A 24,146-nucleotide genomic window follows, 5' to 3' on the forward strand; every position below is an offset into this window, starting at 1 on the left:
CCGCGTTTCTAGCCTACCTTCTTTATAGCATCGTCCTTGTTCCCAGCAATTTGTGATTTGCCGATAAAATGTTTTAACTGCCACGTTCGTCGTACGGTTTCGCGATGTGTCCGTCATATGCTAACCAAAGCGACTCCCATCTGACAGATATCACAAGCATCAGTACACACACACACACACACACACACACACACAGTAGCCGTCAATACGGTGTGGAGAAGGACTTGGCTGGACACAGCAGTAGCAACGCAAAGACTATTTTTGGCAACGCCATCAGTTGCACTTCAGCAAGAATCAGTCAAAATTAAAGGAAAATCCAATTACTAGAAGATAACCACCGCGCCAAATGGGGCAACAAACCCACACATATAACCCGAGTGGACTGAATGTGTAACCTAAGTTATCCTCCAACTGTACAACATTGCTTGCGACACTTTCTATCTTTAGCGAACAGGGTTTTGGCCTTGGAATCTGATTTGTGTAATTTACAATGAACTCGAGTGACTTGCTAGAGGACAAGAGGTCGGATAAGAACAGGAAGCAAGTCACTCTCTGGTGAAATGAGTGGACCACACTCTTTGATCGTGCGATCAGATTCACTAACGCTGGTTGCATCCTAACAATGCATACTGACAAAGGTGCATTTCGGCATTCTGGTGAGATGAGGAAAGCTGAAAGTCGAAAGCAGGAGCATCCCAGGCTTTGAATTGAATGCTAAAACGACAAACTGATGTGTAATTGACATGATAGGGATAACTGTAATATAGTGATCGATCAAGGGATCAGAGTGAACAGTGGTCGTTCTGCTGCAGTTATACTTTCCAAATCTGTAGATGCGATATCATGTGGTATTCACATCACTTTCAAGGATTCAGCAATCCACTTCTAAACGTCCCAGCTTTTTGAATACCAGTACTCTACAGAAGGGGTGATATTGTTAGCCATAGATGAATAATTTCCAACGGAAATCAACAATCCAATCATGGGCTCGACATATGAGCACGATATGATTCACTCCCGACCATTACCCAAGATAGTTTGTATTACGTGCCTGAAATTCCAGCAGATAAGCCATAGGTGAGTTATTAGGTGGAATACCGAAGGGAGTAGGTATCAGTCTCGTCGATGTTCAACCAAAGTGGAAGTAGGGACATCCGGAGAAGGGTTAGAATGTGCATTCTTTGCCGCAAAAATCATCATTAGCAAGTCTTTTAGGCAAATAGCTAGGACTCAGGAACTGGGTGATACAAAGACTCGCTGGAACCGGAAAAAAGGTTCGCGACGGCGGAACTGCTTCAAGCAACGAAAACATCTAAAGTTTCTTCAAAAAGCAGCTGAAAGAATTGCTGCTACGAAGTTCAGTTGGTAAATACTATTTAGTTCACAATCCGAAAACGACAGGTGTTCTGACAAGCGATCAAATGAAAAAAAGCGACTTTTAGTGCCATAGTTCCACGTGTGACAATCCATGACAATATGCCCAACGTCACCCAACCATTGCAAGATTTTGCTCACCTACTGAACGAAACAGATAGACCCTTATTTGTGTCACAAACCGAATTCCTGTTGTCAAGATCGGAATGTATCTATTTTCCTCAAAGTTGGACCTGACCCAATCGTCCGTATGTAGGGCTGAACCATCGAGGACCGATGTCTCTCGATTTCACCAGTTCTAGAGCTCCCGCAAAACATTTGTCTAGGAAATTAAATTCGACGTCAAACCACCGCGTTGCATTGACAATTGGATTCTTCCTAACCTTATTTCTGACTTCCACGAAAATTAAGGTTGATCGCTCGACAGATGGACATGTGTTCCACCAGGCATTCACAGTCCCGTGAATGGTATGTTTCGCACATATACATAGCATAATCCCATCATCCAGGCACTTGAGACAGTGGCCCCTTCGCTTGCTGGGTTCCGCAAAGTATCTCAAGAACTTCCTTGTATGCTGGTGGGGAGATGGCTCAAATGGTTATAGCGAGAATCTACTGACCGTAAGGTCCGTGACCCGAACCCGACCTCAGCATCTCGATTGCTCCATTCTAGGCTTGGGCAACCTGGTATCTCAGCTCTCGTGCTTCAACCGGGCAGCCAGGAACCGAAAGGGCACAACAGCTGAACCATATATCCTTCCTTTGCTATCTTAAACAAACAGGTAACAGCACATGCGTCCATTTTTACACGGAAGAGTAAGGTTTAGTGTGGATGCTTCATTATTATGGCTCAAGATCCCGTAAGCCGACAAAATAGAGAAATATGGGTGTTCCAACCACCACCAACCAACACAGTGAACGTAGGCGTGCAGTATAGCCAGAGCAAATAGCCATGTCTCGGGGTATCAGGTATCATTCACGCTAACAAAACTGTTCGCTGAATACGACCGTCTTACTTTGACCAAATAGAGGTGACACACGGAACTCCGCTAAACGATATACAAAGTTTTTCTTAACAAAGTCATGGTTAGCTTTACTGCAACAGCCCAAAGAAACAAGAGTTTCGGTTGTGCGAAACCGCATGGGACAATGAAAATTCAGGGAACATTCACGCTTCTAATGAGCTTAATCACTGCTCAAACAGGCATGACGGTAAGTAGCAGTCCAACTCTAGGGTAGAGAGTAGAAGAAATCTCCGACTGAACCCATGAATCGTCAAACTACTAACATCCAGCTGTAGTGCCCTTTCGGTTCCTGCGTGCCTTACTGCCCGGTAGAAGCACAACGGCTGAGATACTGCCAAGTTGCCTAAGCCTAGAATGGAGTAGTCGAGATGTTGAGGTCGCGTTCGAGTCACGGACTTTACGGTCATTAAGCTCACGCCTTAACCACTCGAACCAACTCCTCACTAGCATACAAAGAAGTTCCTGAGAAACTCTGCAGAACCCAGCAAGCGAAGGGGCCGCTGCCTCAAGTGCCTGGACGATGGGATTTGCTATGTATCTGCAGAACCCAGCAAGCGAAGGGGCCGCTGCCTCAAGTGCCTGGACGATGGGATTATGCTATGTATATGTGCGAAACATGCCATTCACGGGACTGTGAATGCCTGGTGGAACACATGTTCATCCGTCGAGCGATCAACCTTAATTCTCGTGATAGCACAAGGCAGATCAAGCTATGCAAAACTCAACATATACAACTCAACAACATCACTCGGTCTGAACATGACCCGACTGGTACCAGAGCAAAACAGGAACTACAGCGGATCGGTAATTTGATCGCCCGTTCGAACGACTCATTCGAAAGAAGTTCTCCTATTGGTCGAAATCTGGCTTTCAGGCCCCTACTACTGTGGGACAACGGGACCAGTCAAGCAATACTTTTCAGAGGCATGTCGATTGAATTTTTCACGAGTAGGCGACCTGAAGAACACTAGAACGGGGTAGAAACAGTCGATTCGACTGTGATTACAAGCCCAAAGAGGGATTCTAATTGTGAAAGTATGAAGTATCGTATACTATTCGCATCAACAAATCAGGCTTTTGAAAACTGAGCAAGGTGACACTATTTTGACATTTAAACAAAGTAAACAGTTAGTAGGCCTTCTTGTATTTTTCACAAACCTAATTTTTGACGGCAATCGGTCACATTAGTGTGCACTTAACACAAACTGTTACCAGGATGGATACACCCACGAGACGCTGTTAGTAATTTCATAAAAGACAAACGTCTCAGGGGTGTTTCGTTCAAAATTTGATTTTGGCCAAGGACGAAATGAGTGTTGCGGGGTTATCGATGTGGTTACTGCCGGGGCTAAAGGATGCATGCATAAGAACAAACCTGGTTGGGTACTCATGAGTCTAGCACGGTTATCTTACACTTCCCACACTTCAAATAGAATGACTCAGTACGTCAGCAAGCGCTAAACACTGTCAGCATTCGACAGCGATACATCATGGTGCGCATAAAGTACTGGTGAAATATACATACGGCCAGACGCCCGAACACTAAAATATGGTTAGCTACACGCGCAAACCGTATTGCATCTATCAATGGAAGTTAGGGGAATTCACTGTGCAAGAACACCTACTACCAGTGATTGTTATGCCTGATGTGGCATTTTCCGCCCTTGAAAGATAATGCATCCGCGACAAACAGCATATGCTACTGAAAATGATTTTGCATCCTCTTCGAAAAGTGAGCTAATGCGGTAGGACTTGCAATCAGATGTTATACCAACGGTTTGGCATATGGGAAAGATCTTAGCATTGTTAGCGATTCAGTTTTTGAGGTTGCCCGATTGATTTAACGCCTCAGTTATAGTACTTGAATTAGAGGTTTGGCGGAAGGTTCGCATTTCAAATACACCTGTCTAGACTTGCACAACCTCACAGTTAGTCAGCTCCTGTAGTTCCTGTGGTCTGCATGATAGATAAGCATCGAAAGAACGCCACAGACAAACGACTTTGTTCCAGTATTGAGCTGAATCACAACGAGACTCCCCGGTTCAGAGTACATTACATTCGTTCGCTGTGGTTCAGTAGCAGCGGTTATGTGACAATGAACCAAGTGGACATTAATCCACAGCGGTATACGGTCGAACCATGGGCCAATCGGGCACAGACACTGTGAACAAAATCTAGGCAAACTTGAGCACAAAGCTACGTGAGAACTGCCCAAACGGAGCACGAACTAGTAAGGACACGCACGATATACCCTGTAGTTCAGTGTTTTGCGTGCTCGATTCCCCGATTTTCCGCATGGACCAATGTGTGAGAACGTGCGCTGAACCAGTACACCTGGACCGATTCTCACAATATAAAAAACCGGCACAAACACGTGAATCCCCGCCGGTTGAGCTGAGTTGCACATAGCTGCACATAGCAGTGATCTCTACCCCCGGGTAGAAGGATAACGATGTCCAGTGAATTGAAAACAGGTTGTTATTTTTAGGAACTTGCGGGTGGGTGGTAATTTGAGGCTCACAACGGACGCGCTAATCATTGGAAAGATGCTCCAAGTGGAATAAGTCGTCGGCGAAATACACTTATTTGCACATTAATGCGGTTTCAATGGGAGACTCGACTGGATCCAGCTGAATCTCTCGTTTACGATGTTCTTCAACAGAACGAGTACACTGTCCGGACGACGACCTACGGTCGGTTTCACCATTCTTCAGGTAAGCGCAGTCCCCGAATGGAATCTATGGTTAAAATCAAATTAGTGTGCAAGAGTGCAATTAGAAGATAAACTAAACTATCTTAAATGGCCGTCTGTCCCTCGGACCATGAAGTAAACTAGTCTGCGTGCTTTGTGTACCGAAAAGGTTAGACCGTTTGAAAATTGCACATAGAGTGGACGATCCGACACCTGTCCATTTGGAAGTATCAGTTCGAGGATCACCCGGAATTGGACCACTCTATGAACAGTCATTCCTTGCTGACTTTTGGTGCCACCTACGCTAAATACTTCCCTGAAAGCATCCAGTCTATCAAGCTTGAGATGGAGAAACTATCCGACATCATCGTTTCTTTGTGCCACATTCCCGATTCGCAGTTAAGTGAGGTCATTCAACCCTCCTCCTCACAACTGTCCGTAGGCCGTTCACTGGACGCCATTAGGCTGTCAGAGTTCTCCGAAACCTGCAATTCATGTTCATCGTCTGAATGTGAACCGAACTCTACAGAAAACGGAAACACACAATAAGTGAATGGAGAGCGTTTAAATAACACTGTATATGTACAGCAATAACCACTTGCAGGGGCCCTTGACAGATTCAGTCAAAACTGGTCGCTCAATATAGGCTGATGTTGATTAGTGGTTGCCAGTAACGTCCGTTTTCTAATATTGCAGAACTAATGACGCTTATGGCGTCGATAAAAAGTTCCTTTTACGAATGTGGGAAATCAATCCCTGTGAGTCATGCAAGTGGCTGACCAGGGACGATCACTGAGGGACAGCGGTTGCCTTAAGGCTACAGCAAACCCAGTAAAATACGCCACGAATGTCCGAAAGAGGCAGATGCTATCGACATTAAGGCCATCCTTAATTGCCCATCGCTCTGGGATGCACACCATGAAACAAAACGTAATTTGGGGCGATGTAATTTATAACGGATGAGATTTCCTCGGAGCAACTGTCCTAACTAAACTGTAAGCTACACACAAGTCATAACCAGCCTCCCGCAGACTGCAACGCCCAACTCCGATAAATGAAGTGTAAATACGTGAGCTTCCGTACACAAAGCAGTGTCCGTCAGGGATGCCCACTCTCGCCGTTCCTTTTTAACTTTGTGGTCGATGAAATAATGAGACGAACGTCAGAGGGTCTCCAAAGCCCTGGTGTTCGTGAAGAAAACCTTGTCGATCTGGAATATGCAGACGACATCGTTCTCATGTTCGAAGAGGCGGAGAAGGCGCAAGTATTCTTGGATGAACTGACCAAAGTCATCCCGTCCTTTGGAATGCACTTTGCACCTACAAAGTATAAGGTCATGCTCGTGGACGTGCAGTCACTGAACACGCAACTTGCAATCAAGGGAGAAACAATCGAAGTTGTGGAGCGCTATACGTATCTTGGGAGTTGTATTAGTTCTGAATGTAGTGTGACAGATGGGTTGAATGCACGAATCTGCAAGGCTCGGATCGCGTTTGCTAATTTGAGACATCTATGACGTCAGAATGGTTTATCGCTGAATCTCAAGGGACGTATGTATCAAGGTACAGTACAAGTCGTTTTGTCGTATGGCTGAGAGACGGCCTATTCGAGCAGCGGAACTGAGACGTCTTCAGGTGTTCAACAATCGTTGTCTCAGAACCATAGCTCGTGTGGGTTGGTGTCGGTCTATTCGTAACGAGGCAATTGGAAAGCACGTTTTCGGTTGTGCAACGAGTACTTCCATTGAAGAATGTGTCCAGCACCAGAAGCTGCGTTGGTTGGGACATGTGTTGCGTATGCCGAACCATCGTTTGCCGAAGAGGGTGCTGTTTCCCATGCCCAACTAAGAGTGGCGTAAACAGAGAGGCGGCCAACCCTTGACTTGGCACAGGAGGATGAAGGAGATCAGGAAACGCTTGGATGCTGTCGGTGCTACTCGCCTTCCAGGATGGGGACCGCGTGATCCTGACTGTGTCTGGTAAGCTAGCACTAAGTCCCTCCCCCGTCCACCTTTACTCTTTTCTTTACGATAAGGCTTTCAAATAAATCATGGTTGTACGGCAGTGAAGCATCGGTGTTGAACACTGATGTTATGGTGTCGATGATGATGATGATGATGATGATGAAATACGTGAGCAACTCTTCTACCTGGAAGAGATTGAATTGAACATCTGCTTACAGTGCCTTAATTGCTGGGGAAACCCACATATATCACCGATCGACAACTGCCGGTTTTTTTGGCTTTTCACTTCTCTAGAAATCCAGATAAATTAACATACCTATTCTATTCTATAAGAAATGCCCTTCAAATTTGTGATATCAGCTTTGTATCCATTGTCCTAACACTTCTGGCTGTATGACGGTTCACAACAGAACTAATGAGATTCGTCCATCGTCTCTCGTTTTGTTCAAGTTCGTCAGTGATACAACCATGGGATGAATGCTATAAGAGTCCGGATACCTAGGAGTTCAAGTGTAACCAAGTTAGCAGGATCCGTTCCACATAGCACGCCAACAATGGTTCATTGTGCACCTTCAAAACTTTAGAGGAGAAGTCTGAGTTTGGTGATCGGTCTACGTGTCCGGAAAGCTGATTGTGTCCGAAAGCTTGATTGTACTGACCAATGTTGTCGAGTGTCAACTTTCGCTAACTCGCTTTATTTAGTGAACCGGAAACGGAATTCATTGAATCTGAAGGGTTTCGTATGCAGGGTAATGATAAAAGCAGATTTACTTTGCGAAACTTCACCCCCGATGTGAAGACCTTCAGATATTCCGTCACTTCAGCTTTCACAAAATGACAGATGCGTTTGCAGATAAGTGGTTGGGACATGTACTACGAATGCCCAGCCACCGTTTACCAGAGTGCTGTACTTCTTTTCATTCCGAATCCTAGTTGGCAAAAAGTTCCTGAAAGACAGGCTATGACGTCATAAAACTAAACGAAAGCTGCTTTCTTCCAACGTACTAAAACACGTAGGAGGCGCACAACCACAACCAGCCCGGTCACGGAAGTTTCCCGTCACATTTCTAGAGTGATAGTTCCGAAAACCTAGAGCGGTTTCATCATCCAAGAGAGTAATTTTTACGACTAATTACAACTATGTCAATCGAGGTCATTCGAATATGTATGTTTTCCACTTAGCCGTTAACACCATCAAAGCCACTAGGCTTGAAACGTCTTATGGCTATGAACCAGGAGAAAGATACCCATAAATCGGCAACTTCCCTTTCTATCATAACTTAGAGAATTCTCATCCATCTGTCACGCCGACAAGACGACTGTGCACGGATGGTTGCTGACAGGTTTTTGGTGTATCATTTAGTTCACTCTTGACAATCTGTGAGATGAAGGTGCGAAAACAGTTGACTTCAATCGAAAGGAGGAGCCAACGAAGAAAAGGTTGACGTAAACCCGGGGACTGCGCCTATCTGATGAGCCCAAAAAAGGGCGAAACCCGTCGTGGGCTGTCGACGGATTTTCAGCAACCTGATGAGTAGTACATTACGAAGATATACATGTATCGCGATATCTCGAATATCGTAGCGACCGAAACACGAGGCGGCCTGGTGCAGCACATTCAGTTGCCTGAGAACATCACAAACGAGAGGTTCAGCTGGGTTCCAGGTGAGTCTCTCGAAAAACCAAATTAGTTTACAAATGAGTGTATATTCGCTAATTTCGTGCGATTTGGTTTCAAGTAGAACATAAGGTTGACGGAAACCCGGGGAGTGCGCCCACCTGATGAGCCCCAAAAAGGGCGAAACCAGTCGTGGGCTGTCTACGGATTTTCAGCAAACTTATGAGTAGTACATTACACAAAAGGTTGAAGAGTTCCTAAATGAAGTAACTGTCCATCAAAGCATGGAATGTGTACAACACCTTCGAAGACGTGCTTCAACTCCCCCGTGATACCTATATCAAATTACAATCCGGTACAACGTAGACACACAAAGTCATCACCGAGGAGCAAACACTCAAAAAATCCAAAACAGCTCGTTCTTTGGTGGCAGGCTAATCGAGGTTTTTGGAATAAAATGTGTCATTGAATAAAACATATTGAGTTTCGATGCTAAAATGGATTTTAACATTTGAATATTCAACATTCACGGAAAGAAGTGGTCAAAAAGAGATGATTTGTTCTCCGTCATTTGCACCAGAAATGTGAGTTGGGACAGCTGGATGATAAAAATGAAACTGGACAAATACACCAGTGACATCCGGAAGCCGTGTCCTCAGTTGGATTCATATATAAACTGTTCAAGGGATGACTGCGTGCAAAATAAGACGTTCACATTATTCTCATCTGAGTGGTCCTCCTGCTGTCCTGGTGCAATCATTCTGATGAATCCGCCTCAAGATGGGAAGTACTGGATTCGGGTTTCGCTCTTATAAGAGCTCATCGGCAGCGTACACATAGTTGGTCGTGCCGGGTTGGAACTATGGACAACTGACATGCGGGGCGATCGTGTTAATTCAACCGCACCAACACACTTTGGACACAGCTGTGTACACCTGAAGAAGGTAAACATCTTCGCATTTGGGCGACGTCACTGGTTTTCCTGCGGAGGACAGATCTGCCCGACCAATTACACCGCTCATGCGTAAACATCCACCTGATCAGATGCGATGATTCGCATAAATCCAGAGTTCGTTGGTGATGTGCTGGTCACATGCTCGCCTCGCATATCAAATGTCCGTAGTAAAAATCCCGGTATTGCGAGAGATATACTTTGCTTGTGAGCTTAATTGAGAGCGAAACACGAGTCTCCTGCTTCACCTTTTTGGGGAGGACTTATTAAAATAATTGTGCTAGCACATGAGGGTGAGGTATGCTAATACCAATTCTACGTGTCCCGCAATCAACCAGAGGCTGAGCAGTGTTTCGAGTTGTGTTTGATTAGATGGAGGCTTCAATTTCAGTCCGCAAGAAGGGGGTAGGCGGCCACATAAGCAGTGAGCACACTAGGAATCATGGGTTGCTAAAGCGGTGCAAGCCATGTAGAAAGCTCACATCATTCTGTGGTTAAGACAGTTGGGCAGACGAGTGGAGGCAAACCAGTGGGTTTACAAGCCAATGATCGTGTTCCAGGTATCAGACTTGTCAATTCGCCAGCCATATACGGCAAAAATAGGAAACCTAAAGCGAACTACTAGACCTTGGACTTTTGAGTAGCATGAGTGTCATCGACGAGGACATATGGAGAGTATGAGACGGCTTTTGTGATCAGTGAGGTGGTAAGCTCAAACTCGAAAAAAAAACAACTAAGCTGGATTTTAGGTAAACATGATGTTCTGCATAGGACCAACAGTGACAAGAAAATCGAGATACGGGGACACGAGATATTGGACGCGTGCATCACAAACAAACGTGAAAAATGCTAACAGAGGTGCGGGGGGAACTTAGGTCGCATACCATTATAAACGCGCGATAGTACGAGGCACATGTTTAGAGCACGTTCAAACAGGCACGAAAAAAGAATCAAGTTATTGGGTGTTTGCACAGAGCAGGGGTCTTTGCGAAAACAAATATGTTCACATTCCATTCCGCGTTCCAGGGTCTTTATTCCTTTGGGTGAAGTTCGTGTGTTCCAAGCGCGTGCCGTTGAACACATTACATGAGTAGTTAGCGGCTCAGAATGGGACATGGCCGCTTACAGTAATTTCACTCAGAACGCTCCAAGTAACCAGGTACACTTCAAATTGTGTGATTGGTACAGCAAGTAAGTTTTAACTTCATGGTAGATCGGTTTCTTATCCGACTAGAAACAAAGTTAGCACAAATAGATCACAATTATTGGGTGGATCGTAGCGACACACTTCTTGAGGATATTTCACCGTGCTGAAATTACCATCTAGAAAACATCGGTCATCTGTCCATACCCACTGGGCTTAAGTCCACATAATTTAACCACGACATAACCTACATAACTCACAACTGGGCAAGACCTGATGTTCCCAGGCAGTTTAATCGGCTTTCTCATTGTGTAGTGTTCATGGGTATGTCAGCTTCCGACGGTGAAACATATGGTACAGAAAATCAGCCAGAAAAAAGCGACGTGGATGGGCTTGATTTTATAGCAGATGCGACTGACCTAACAGTCGCCTCGAGTGCCTTAAAGTGATGCAAATCGTGGGCAATTAGTGCAACACCAATAGTAATAGTCCTTCATCAAACCTGACCTAAACGCTGTTCAGGAGCGCCGAGCAACTGTAATAGACATCAGCATAGTCTCGGATGGGCGTGGAGTGACTGTGTGGAATGAAGAGTAGCAAAGTATGGTGCTGATGAATATTCGATCGCCATAATCTCAACCCTACGTGCAATCGGTTGTGATGTCGACCTTTTGGTCCACCCACCGATGACTATCTTTTAGCGATGGATCTGCTTTCCCTCAATCCGCCAAGGCTGTTATTGGACTGGTACTTCCTAAGATCACAGTCAATGACTCGTGTTTGCTAGCCATTGTGGGCTCTCTGAGCACTTGCGGCACTTTTATGCGTAGTACATTGCGTTGAGTGTACACTTTTGCCATTTAATCTCACACCAGCCCCAATATGACGGACACTTTGTGCCTGATATGCGGGTCTTGAGGGTATTAGCGCTTACCGCGCCTTGAAGAGCATTCATCATTGTTTGTCCTTTCTTCGGTTGTTTTTCCATACCAAATGTTTTACATACATTGGGATTCATCTCACCTGACTGGAACTGTTGGTGGCATGAATTTGAATGAGACGTTTCTCTCTCTTATCTCATATTCTCCTGTTACCTTTCGCATTCGTCGCTTGAATTCACTGTTCATGTTTATGACCAAGCTCTTCAAAAATAAATGACAATAGTAGTAGTGTAACGGTGGGTACTACTGATCGGAGCATGCGAGTAGTATGTTTTCTCGTAAGTCTGTTTCGTCTCTTGAAATGTTAGTTCTATTACGGAATTTGTGAAGTCGCATTTGCTTGCATGTGAGCAACAGTCAGTGAATATCCGGGAAAATTCAGGAAGGCGCGTTCAAGGAGAAGATGGATTTTCGGTTTTTGCAAACAAGATGCATATAAGTTTTGCTTTACTGTCCAATAGTCTGCGGCTGTACACTTGGCGTTTTCTAATAACTCCGCAGCGAAGGTATTCTTCCTTCCAGTAGTAGTAGCAGTATTGTGTTGAAGTCAGACTGAAGGGAATAATGCCTTTCCATAGACAGGATAGTGGTGTGTACTGTAAGTTAAACCCCCAAAGTATCTAGGCTAAAGGTGGCGGTGGAACTCCGGATACGCTGCAATTTTATACTAGTTCGTCGCTCAGTTTCAGGGTTTTTGCAAGGTATAAGCCTTTAGTTCATTAAGCAGAGGGCAGTGTGATGATGGCTATACTTGCCGACGACTCAATATTATCCTCCGTAAACCACCACCGTAAACTAGTGCAGTCCTCGTCAGGGTATGCTTTCGAATATATGGTCGGTTGTTCCAATTGGGTTCATTCTATTCACCAGCATCACCACCGCCATTACTATCAGCTGTGAAACGAATACAGGTAGTACAGCGGCTCTAGCTGTCATGGTTTTGTTCACCGATAAACAAAGGATTGATGGCGACAGCTCAAAACACCGGTATATATCCATCTGGGGCTCTGTATAATTTGGAACATGTCCCACTGGCGCAGATGATTAAAAAGCTGAGCTATGGAATGGGGATATTTCGGCTAAAGTCTGGGCCAAGTTCGCAAGTGCATCTAATCATTGATGTGGCTTGTCTCAGGAGTTCTTAACGAGGGGACGATAGTTGCTAATGCGACTGAGTTTGCTGGTAAAAGCATTCATATTTTGCTTCCACGTTACTATCTTACTTCGCTTGGACCATTTCCGCCCTGTACATGGTTAACTCTGTAAAGCGGAAGGTTGTCTGACCTTGGGAGCATGTAACTAAGCCAAAACGATCTAGTAAGTATCATCAGTTGATCTACAGCGCGTAAGTTTTTATCCCGAGGTACGATTCGACAAATCTCGGGATCACGAATCTGATGTGCCCACCAGAAATGAGCACCAGTTGTCAAGCAGTTAAGGCTCTCTCATTTCTTTCGTACGTAGATGTCAGGTCTCTGGACTGTATAAAAGTACGGAACATACTGCGGGACTATGTGCTTTGTTCTTGACAGAAGAGCTAACGTCAAGTAGGCATTAAAGATGTTGTGTATCGACATTCGACCGACTACGCTGATTGGCTCATCTGCAGGCATTAAGTCTGAGCTTGTTCCCAACAAGTTGTGTAGAAGCACAACGTTTTGTGGGTGTAAAGCATGTGAAATATCGTGCAGCAGAGTCATTTAATTTATTTAACATTGTTTGCAGATGCACAGGATCCTATCCAAGAAGAAATATACCATCTGCGTACTCAATATCAACGAGCATTGGAACCATTTCAACCCTACAGGCGTCAGAGACTGACACAGATTGTTCAGTGGTCATATCTATTACGAAGGCAACAGTGCAACGGGAAAACCCTGCCAAACATCAACTAATGTGACTAATTCAGGAGGACATTTACCTGATCACAATAAACAACATATAAGGCTACTGGAAAAGATACTGTTTTAGTTAAGACACCACTGCCGGACAGACAGTGCTATAAAGCCCAACGACCAACGCAGCTAGAGGCAGAGTCAGAAAATCACTGATGGTCTTTCAAAGCGGTGGCCCTGTTGAAAATGGAAGCAATCCAACCTCTCCCACGACGAGTTCCAGTTTGATTTGCCTCTCCAGATATTTGATCAATCTAAGAAGGATAAGAAGAATAGAGTTTGGATGCTAGAGCCACCATGATGACGCCTCTGCGGTTTGTGCACGCCGTTCGCCTACTCTGTTTCAGAGTTTGGAATAGTTGAGCACTAAGCCACAACTTCTCATTTCATTCATCCATTCAGAATAAAGCGTTTTCAAGAGAAAACCACAGTGTCTTACAGCTGCCACGCATTGGTATCGAATACTAGTGTTGCTGTTAAGAGCTGGGGAAGTACCGAGTGGATTGCAAAGGATCATATGTGATTCCGTCGATAAAAAAATCGTTCAGCTGTAGCACCCTTCCGGTGCCTAACAGCCATGCAACCCGAAGGTTGCACGAGGGCTGGGATACGGCCAGGTTGCCCAGGCCTAGACAGGGGAAGTCGAGATATAGAGGTTGGGTTCGAACCACGGACAAACCGGTCAGTAAATTCGAGCTCTAACCACTTGAGCCATCTCGCTCTCGATAAAAGGAAGAAATGAAATCGTTTGCAATGGGATAAAAGTTGAATTAGACAAGACACGGCTTTTCAACAATTGATTGAACGTGCTTGAATTCTTCTGTGATGGATAGCTGGTCTTCCTTCAACTTCTGAATTGCATTCGTTCGCCGTTTACTCGTTTCTCAAAGATTTACTTACGCATGTGTACAACCACTGTTTCAGGTTATTTCTCCGCCAAGCCCTTGCCCTGATCCGTCCCAGTTCGTGGTGATAGCCTTGTCAAACACGTCCCGGATAAGCAGCTCAAGCTGCGTTCAGGCGTGTTACGTGACAGTAACGGCATAAGTAGAGTCGCAAGGGTAGTGTTTACACAGGTCGTGCCCCAGACATCGACAAGTTCAATCAGTCTGAGTCATTGCACTAGGACTGGTGCCGATTTTTAGAGTACCGGGAGAAGGCTACCGATTTCTCTGGAACCATTTCTCGTGTCAGGAACACATTGATTCGAATGAAAACCAAAAGCATCGAAGTTCTGAAAAACCTTGTCTGCTACTCACCATGTCTAGGTGTACCTTCCCATCTGCATCTTGAAAGCATCTTAATCCATCTGTCGTAAGGGCTGTATAACGGAGTAAGCCTAATGTGAAGTTGCGCAAAAGTCCATGGCGCCTATGTAAATCAGAGGGAACACGGCCGCCGAGTGAACGTTCAGAGGCTTGTTGCAAGTCATCAGCCGGCCTCAACATGATACTATGACAATGTGCACCAGAACAAGTAGTTGTTTATCACTAGGGTACCGTGACATCTGTTAAGTACTTTAAGTTTAAGGGATATATGTATATATACAGTAAATCCCGGTGAGCGAACTGAGCAGCTCGAGAACCATGAACAGTCGAGATTCATTACCATCCGCAAAACCGGCTATTATCGAAACAGCAATATCCCATTATTAGAGGGTGATTGGAGGAAGTGAATTCGGCCACCGATTGACAGTTGTGCTATTCATGGCATGCGGGACGTTCTACATTCACATCGATCATAGGGGCAATCGATTTCCCTACCGATTAAACAATCCAGGCACTGTTTGGAGAACAGAAACATATTTCACTGGTCTTGTTGATGTGCCGGTGAAAACGAACGATAAAACCCAATTGCGTCTATATACAATTGGGGCAGCCCTGAAAATCGACAGGGTATAAACTATGGTAGAAGTAATCGTACGAATTCACACTAAAACTACACTGTCAAGTACTAATTTCAAGGGCAGATTTGTTGGAGTGCTGACAAGTGCTGAGTTTTATCAGCTCGCCAAGTTGGTTAAAAGCCACACATCAAACATACATTGAGTAAAATTGCTCACATACGACACACGAAGAACACAAATAGGTCGGATTTGGCACCCTTTCGATGCATACGGGTCATGCGAGCCTGAGAAAAATACAAAGGCTGAAATACATTCAGTCAGGTTGACCAAGCCCAGGCAAGAGCAATCGGAAATTGAGGGGTCAATTCGGGACACAGATCTTGTGAATAGAAACGAACCGCTAACCTTTCTGAGGCTTTAAATGCATCACATGATGAACTATGTTGGCTCCATCGGACGAACTAGGGATGAAACACCTGCGAGGATGTCATGATCCCAGCTCCCCAATGCCTTGTGACCAAATGTTTCAATCGTATACACAGTACTTTCGTGAGAACATTGGATTAGTGGTGCATTTTCCAGATGATCTCATAAGGAACTCCACCGAGACAGATGAAGTACTCACGCTTCATAGGCTGCGCTGGCTCCGCATGCCAGAAGGCCGTCTCACAGAGCTCTTTTTTCCCAGCCCTGTGCTGAGTGGAAGCGACCGACAGGTGGACAGTGTATGACCTGGCAACTGCCATCTTCCTGGATGGGGATCCTGGGACTCAAATCACCAGTGGCTGATGAGATTGGCGGGAATGGCCCAATCGTACAATCAGTGGAACTCGTGCATCAAAGCTACCTACCCAATTTCTGAACAAGCTGAACATGCCTTTACCTCCAAGGCTTAGTTGTAGGTTCCACTTCCCCATTTTCCGGTGATCGAAGCTGTTGCAGCTGGAACCAACGTGCCTATGGCACACGGTTTATAGCTGATAAATTGAATTGGATTGACATTACTTCCGTCGTCAGTGCTGATAGTCCTCTGTACTCCATCGCAACTGTGTCCAAGACAGTCGATTATGATATCGCAAACTGTGACCATCCACGCTGATAATCAACCGTAATCCGCCACACTGTGAGCCAATCTATCTCCAAGACACCTGGATAAGCTGAAAGTCCAATATATATGTAAAAAGATTCCGCAAGGTCTTGATTGTTCACCAGTGCCAGCATTCAGTTGGGGATAGTAAACAATATTTTGAACACAGAATCCGATTCGTACACACCAGCCGAAACCAGTACAAAGCATTTTCTGATTTCGGGAAACCACCCAATGACCTAAGAACCGGTTAGTTGTTTAGTCATGCGAACTCAACGTTGGGACCAGTGAATAAACCGTACGAATGCAATCCCTATTGCGAACATCTTCAGAAGTGAAACACTGCAGTTGAGAACAATTTGGCCTGCCACGTAGTAACTCCATTTGGTGTAGCTTCTGTGCCCTAATCTGGCACGCCACCTATCACTCGCTCATATCATTTGCTTAACTGTCATCTGGACTCTAACCAGTGAGTACAGCAGGTTCCACATTTATATGCTAGTTGCGTAGACATAGTAAACCACGTACGGCCGCTGGAGAAATCGACGATACGATGGGTGGATTCCCCGCACATGAAGATGGCTCGAGCAGGTTCAGAGTAGGAGAGATGTTCAAGATCGGACGACCAGAATAGTGGCGCTTTACATCTTAGAACTTAGTAAGATCCTTCGAAAAACCACGTGGAAATCGTCCGTAACCACTAACTCCAAGTAGGCTGCAGGTGGCACGTGGCTGGTAGAGGCTAAAAGTACGGATGGTACCTAGAATTTCATAATCCCAAAGACCCCCAATTCCATCCAAAGACGAGGCTTTAACCTGCTACGCATTAGAAGGCTAAGTAAGTTAAACCAACGACAAATGGCAAGCATATGTACAGTGGATTTCCTTACTGGTAAATAAAACTATATCTTGAAGGAGAGCCTTAGAAAGAAGTTGGAATGTCGACTTAAACCCTTAGCTGTAAACATCCTCGAAAAAATCGAGCACTATGGATAAATAGAAACCGTGAAATCTGACATACTGGACCGTCCACATCAACGTAAGCATACATCAGCGTTGATGATGAGGCCTTATGGCCGCACTATCGCAGAGTTCACCTAACTAGGCTTGCAGTTGAATGAGGAGAAAAAAGGACAAAGGGGACCTACTGACTCTTCTCAAGTTCTCAGAAGTCCCCACCAATAAGGCAGCCAGAAAAGCGAGATGGACAGTAGAAAACAGCTGCCATTGGTGTCGGTTGCCTACCCTTTTTTTAGGATATCCCCGACCAAATACTGTTATCACAAAGACCAAACCAGAACCACCTCTTGGTGTCTTACTGTGAAGCCACACCCTGCACGTTTCTCCTGTGCACAATTATAAAGGCTTGATATAGGAATTGGCACGCGTAGCAATAACCAAGCCAAGTACTTTCCATAATTGTTCTGAAGCCAAACAATCGCCCCTTAATTAATTCGTTATGAGTTCGCAACGTACAACAGCTACAGCTACACGTCACCCTGTAATGAAAAACCTAAAGACACAAATGTATCACATACCCAAACAATAAGCCAAAACGTAGCCTGGTCACAAGACTCTTGAGACCTGGAAACCATATGTTGAGGGACAATTGTCATAAATGGAAGGCCATGTTTCGAGTCCTTCAAAAGTGCGTACCGATAGCTAATACAACATACAAGACCAGTGGAGCGTCACACATCCCTCTGTTTCTTCGTGAAGCAAAAAGAGCACGTTTAGACGCTGCATCTACTAAAACACGATTCCGAATGCTGCGGGTCACAAAACCGCGACATGGGAAAAAATGATTACTAGCTAACATGATGGCGCTTACGCTGGTTCCTGATCATGGGTAAGGGACGAGATGGCTCAGTGGTTAAAGCTTGAATTTGCTGACCGGAAGGTCCGTGGTTCGAACTCGATCTCTGCATGTCGACTTTCCCTGTCTAGGCTTGAGCAACCTGGCAGTATCTCAGCCCTCGTTTTTCCCTCGGGTGGCATGGCAGCTAGACACTGAAAGTGCTACAGCTGAACGATTTTCTCCTGGGGCAACTGCTCCTCAATTGCTCACTTGGTGGCATTTTTGGCTCATCAGTTCAAACGGTATTGTTGGATTGCATGCTTGAGGCCTACGGAAAAGATCAGGATTGCAGTGAAGAAGTATCACTGCTAGACACGTGTTGCGCTATCGATGACGATGATCCATCGCTCTTGCCCAACCCTTCTGATACAAAGAAAGAAAGCGTTCAGTGTAGCACCCCTTTCGGTGCCTAGCTGCCATGCCACCCGAAGGAAGCATGAGGGCTGGGATACTGCCAGGTTGCCCAAGCCTAGACAGGGGAAGTCGAGTGGCTAAGGTCGGATTCGAAACACGGACCTTCCGGTCAGTAAATTCGCGCTCTAACCACTTGGGCCTTCTCGCCCCAAAAAGCCTATGCGTGTTTCACAGTGTATATCAGAGTATAGTACGAACTGTGTCGCTAGATCCAACAGCTTGCTTTACTATGAATATATCCTGTATGAGGAGGAGCCGGTCGTACCTCTGAGAAACTTGGTCTCTGTGTCTCTGAGCCCTTCATCCTTGATGCACTGTGGCTGAAAAAGGCTGGCGACTGTAAAGCCAAGTTGAGTAGATCAGGGAACGGACGATTGGAGAAGCATCAGGTACTGAGCGTATCGAATGCACCCAACACTACAAGATGTGGGGGTGTGCTAAGTACGCCGAGTGATCGTACTATGAGAATAGCACCGCGTGTGACTTGTTCGTTCCATCTGCCTTAGAGAACAAGTTCCCTAAAACTCCCTGAACACATATAAAGACGTTGCAAGATATGACCACCAACCAAGGTCAGAGGACCTCATTCTGTTACATTTTTATGAGTGTTCTGAAGTGTATGCATCTCATGCGGTCGGATCCCGTTTAGCGCTCACCGTGCAGATGACGACAGTCGACGGTAAAGCGGACTTCTGACCCAGTTGCTTATGCAGGGTGGAACGGCGTGGGAAGGAATCAGTGAGCAAGGAGCTGTGAGGCGAATATGAATTCCAGGTTGCCCAGGTTGAAGATACATTTTCTTACGACCTCCTATGTTGAGCCGCTAACTCTGGGAGAAAGACAGCTCCAAACAATTGAAGTGGGCCGACAATGGTGTATATTTTCAAAAAGAGTACTCGCAGTGAATCTAGTATCCACTGGGTTGTCAGTTTGACTTCGGTTGTGACAAGGCTTCTGGCGTCACTGATTCATCACCTTACGCCGGCACGCGAACCCTTGACCCGTGAGTATAAAGCGGGATTTCGACCGGACAGAGGCTGCGTCGACCATATCTCCACACTCTGCCAGGTGCAAGAGCAACGACTTATCTAGACGATCCATAATCTTGGTGTTCCTTGATTTCAAATGTGCATTCGATCCTGTCGACGGTCAGTGCTCTTAACCACTGTGCTTAAGAAGATAGACTCCAGAAGCTTTTGAACATGATCCAGTCCCTATTTTCATATATTTCTTGGCGTGTGAGTGTATGGTGAACTCTCCAAAAACTTCCCCACAAAAAGTGGTATCCAACAAAGATGTCCACTCTGTATTTTTATTCAACTTCGTCGCTGATGAGATGAGGCAAACACTGGACAGTCTTCAAAATCCCGGTGTTCAAGTCGTCGTTGGTGAGAATCTTGAAGATCTGGAGTACGCAGACGACAGCGTCTTAATCCTTGAAGAAACGCAAGCCCTGTTGAATAAACTAACAGTCATTATACCACATTTTGATATGCGCCTTGTGCCTTCAAAGTTCAAAAGCATGCTTCAGAACGTGCAGTTCATTGACATTCCGCTTACAATTCAAGCACTAGAGGCAATAGTTTTAATCCACAAGCTGGACTGTCTGGGACTGTCTGGGGTGTTGAACATGTGGGTCATTACTAAGACAACCTCACTGTGCAGTTTGGTCGACAGAAGTCGGTTGGACCAAGTCGGTGGTAAACTAAGTGAATTAAGTGGTTTTCGTGAGATTTTCCGACCTGAATGAGTTGTTTCAGTAAGAAACCAGTCATGCATCTGAGGCTGGCCGCTGTGAACAGTATTTTGGATAACAGGGGTTACCAAAATATCCTGGCATTTGCGTGTTTTTAGCTCCTGGTGCAACGCCCAGTAGGTTCACTACCAAAATGATTTCAAGCACTTCACAATATTAAAAACGGTTCATCAGTTTACTGCACTGTGTGGAGGCTAAGAAATAGGATACGACGTTCAGTCAAGTAGAGAACGAAGAAAGACGTGGTCCAGTGGGCACGTATTCCTCGTTTCCCTCCGAATCTTATATGTATGGGCTACGCCTAATGTGAAACTCGGACAAAAAAGTGATGCAGTTCCGGTTTTCGGTGACGCGTACAACAAACCAACATAACATCTAGCGAATGCTGTAGCCCTTTGAAATGCACACGGTGTCATCACAAAAACTAGTGGTGACCTCTAAGATAAATACAATTTTGAGGTGCACATCCCACCAATTTGAAGATTGCACGGTATAGTAATATTCAATCGAGAATTTCCCAACATATCCAGCATAAATAAGGTTAATAATCCTTCAGCTGTAAAACCCTTTCGGTGCTTAGCTGCCGGGTTGTCCAAGCCCAGACAGGAGCAAAGACCTTGCGGCTAGTAAGCTTATGCCCTAACCACTAGGCTATCTCGAATTCTCAAATGCGACACAATATGAATACCTGCCTTCGTTCTATGATTCTGTGTTTTACGCCTCGTTCCGCATGCTATGAAATTGAAAGTCTAGTGTATCAACACTCCTTCGGCCAGATGAACATTCGGCATTGGGCTACTGCACGATTTGCTGATGATTATCACACTTTTAGATCACGCTCAGTTGGCTGGGATAGGATATTGGTAACTCGGATGCATTTACGGATACTTTATCAGGTGGCTACTGATCTGCTCACCAAACTTGGTAACTGACTTGCAGACGTTTCGTCACCATCCGAGGAGATATCTTCATGCGTTGTTGAAGATGCGTACTGGAAATGTGTCTTCTAATCGAGAAGAAACGTCCTCTCAGGAAACAGGTCAAAAGCCACCTGATCAACTAATAATTATGCTGTGTTTCGATCATTCAGCTTCCGTTGCCTAGTTGCCACGTCACTCGAAGAAGGCATGAGGGCTGGGATACTACCAGGTCGCCCAAGCCTAGAGAGAATTCGAGGGGCAGAAGTTGGGTTCGAACCACGGACCTTCCGATCAGTAAATCCGCGCTCTAATCACTGAACCATCTCACAGCTCTCTAGGCCCTGTCCACAGAGGCTGTTTCACCGGGGAAGGACAGGTGCGCTTTCCGAAAATACGGAGTAGAAAATAATGTCAGTCAACTTCAAAGTACCTCTTAAACTAGCAACCTAGTACGATATGTGCGTGCACATAGTAAACAGCAACAGAACCGTGACCGATATGACTTCCTTAGACGACCAAATCGATGCGCCGCACCGGGACGACAAACGTGGAGCACATCGTCAGATGTAATGGTTCCATCAGGGAACATAACGAAACGGATAAAGGACACTGCGAACCATTGGAGGTCCAAAGATTTTGATGGTTTCGGACCCTATCGATCAGCTTGGTGACTCGCTGAGCGCAGACCGTGAATAGCCATCGAGAATAAGTCTCGGTTGTGCGCAAACCCACACCAACAGAGGGAAAACCTTCCAGGTGATGAGCATCTGCAAAGCTTGAGATAATTATTGTTTGATTGAGCCGCGCCAGAGCAATGAGAAGGCAAGCATCCAATAGTTAAGTAGGCCTCCAAAAGGGAGATCTATGGCCACTTGACCAGGACAAATTTTGCTTCCCCGTTGTTTGCTGACCGAATCCCGACGGACTCAGTACTCTCCCAGGGAAGAGCAATAGAAAAATCGATTGACCTGACATGAGGGACCCGGCACAATGGCAGAAAAGTGTAAGCTGCGCTAAGTAACACCTTAGGCTATTTATCCGTGCCTTAGGTTCATCGGAACAAAACTTGATAACTTTTCTGACACCACCCTATATTAACCACACCAAGACTGTTGGACGGGCGTGATGTCTTCGGCTTAAGCATAATAAACTGGCGCAAACAGTGCCTGAATTCTCTCATGGACCCAGCAAACTTCCAAAAGACTAACTTTATTTTAGGACAAACCGAAGCCACGGCGAATGTTTCAGCCAAACACAAATCACTAATATCCGTTACACACATCGCAAATCTTCGAGGTCAGTCTCCCACCACATACTTTACCGTCGTCATCAGCAGCTTAAACCACCCCGTGCCCAGAGTGCCAGCGAAATACTGATATCTACAGTAAATGCAGTCTGCATGCACATAGCCTCTACGACACGCGAAACGCTCAGAAAGACATAAGAAACTCAGGTTTAACAAACGCAACAACCAAATATCTAGTGTTGAACCCACGTTGGTTTAGAGCTGTTAGCAGCCTTCCAGACAAATCGCACAGTGCTGAGTTGTTGCACCTATCCACCAGCTTGTAACCAATGAAACACGGGTCCGTTGTTGCACAGAATTCCAATGAAAGTGATGCGTCCAGAAGGCAACTCCGAACTGCGTTGGATGCGTTCTGAAATACTCGATGAACCTCAGGCACAGCAGAGCAAGGAGCCTGCAAGGTAACTGATAAAATTGGCGTGCAACATACATCAAAACGTAGCAGCATAACATGCGGAAGTGTGTCAAGAAGAGAGGCTTTCCCAAAAATCTGGGCTGACGCAGAACGGAACTCTGTGACTTGATCAGCCAACTCATCGCTCGTGCATAGAAGAACGAAGAAATCCTGTAGGAAATCTGCGGATAAAATCGGGTCATCGAAGTGAGAGCACAGCCTGCAAGATGTACAAATTGATAGCATCTTACCAGAAAGCAGCCAGCCGGACGGAGTGAAAACCTGTAGATGCCAAGGCGCGCAGGCTAAAAATTGTAGGTATACGAGGAGCACTTACGATTGTTCTTTGGTGAACCCAGTCTTCTGAAGAGAAAATAGCATTCTGTAGCATCTCTTCCAAGCACACGTCATCGACGGTGGCATTATGTTGCACCCACGTCCCTTATGCGCGATTGGAGAGCTGCCCCAGTGGGACCACTGTGAACCTCGAACTCTGCCAGTGGGCGACGGAAGCGGAAAAATGAACGGGTAGTTAGAGTTGATTGGTTGATTCTGCAAGCTCATGGGCTCATGACCTTGAAAGGGCACTAGCTGAGCGAGAGCTTAGCATCACAAAAAAATATTTTTAGGATAGAATTTCCCAAACTGGTATATGCGTTGTACCCTAGATATTCGCTGCAAGGATAGGAAAAACAATGAAAAATCTCAACGGTACAGTGAAAAGTTACAAGGACACCGAGTTCTTGAACGCCAGATGGATGATAATGGGCCCTACTCAGAAACGGTATCAAAATCTATTGCTCAAAGAAAACATCCCGTGCTTATCGGTGTTGTGCTTTGCATAAAACAGGCCACTACTCCAGCTAATCCACAATATACATTTGCCACTTATTCGTGAGTGAAGCTGCTCACATATAATCCAGTGCCGTACAAAACCCACTAACAATGCGTGTGATGTTTA

General features: G+C 45.4%; 2 protein-coding genes across 2 annotated transcripts in view; one reads left to right on the forward strand and one right to left on the reverse strand.

The window, feature by feature from the left end:
* T265_01146 (hypothetical protein) overlaps nucleotides 1-23,674 on the reverse strand; it is a gene marked incomplete at both ends in the record, with an annotated part of 65,789 nt that extends 42,115 nt beyond the window's left edge. The window contains one exon of the mRNA XM_009165107.1: nucleotides 22,981-23,674. Coding sequence (XP_009163371.1) covers nucleotides 22,981-23,431 — 451 coding nt within the window. The remainder of the gene's footprint in view (nucleotides 1-22,980) is intronic.
* Nucleotides 2,999-3,370, forward strand: T265_01145 (hypothetical protein; the record flags this gene model as incomplete). Its single annotated transcript, XM_009165106.1, has 1 exon — nucleotides 2,999-3,370. The coding sequence occupies one exon, from the start codon at nucleotides 2,999-3,001 to the stop codon at nucleotides 3,368-3,370; it is 372 nt and encodes a 123-aa protein (XP_009163370.1).
* Nucleotides 23,675-24,146: the final 472 nt, after the last annotated feature.

This window comes from Opisthorchis viverrini (genome assembly GCF_000715545.1).
Source record: "Opisthorchis viverrini unplaced genomic scaffold opera_v5_12, whole genome shotgun sequence".
Taxonomy (NCBI): domain Eukaryota; kingdom Metazoa; phylum Platyhelminthes; class Trematoda; order Opisthorchiida; family Opisthorchiidae; genus Opisthorchis; species Opisthorchis viverrini.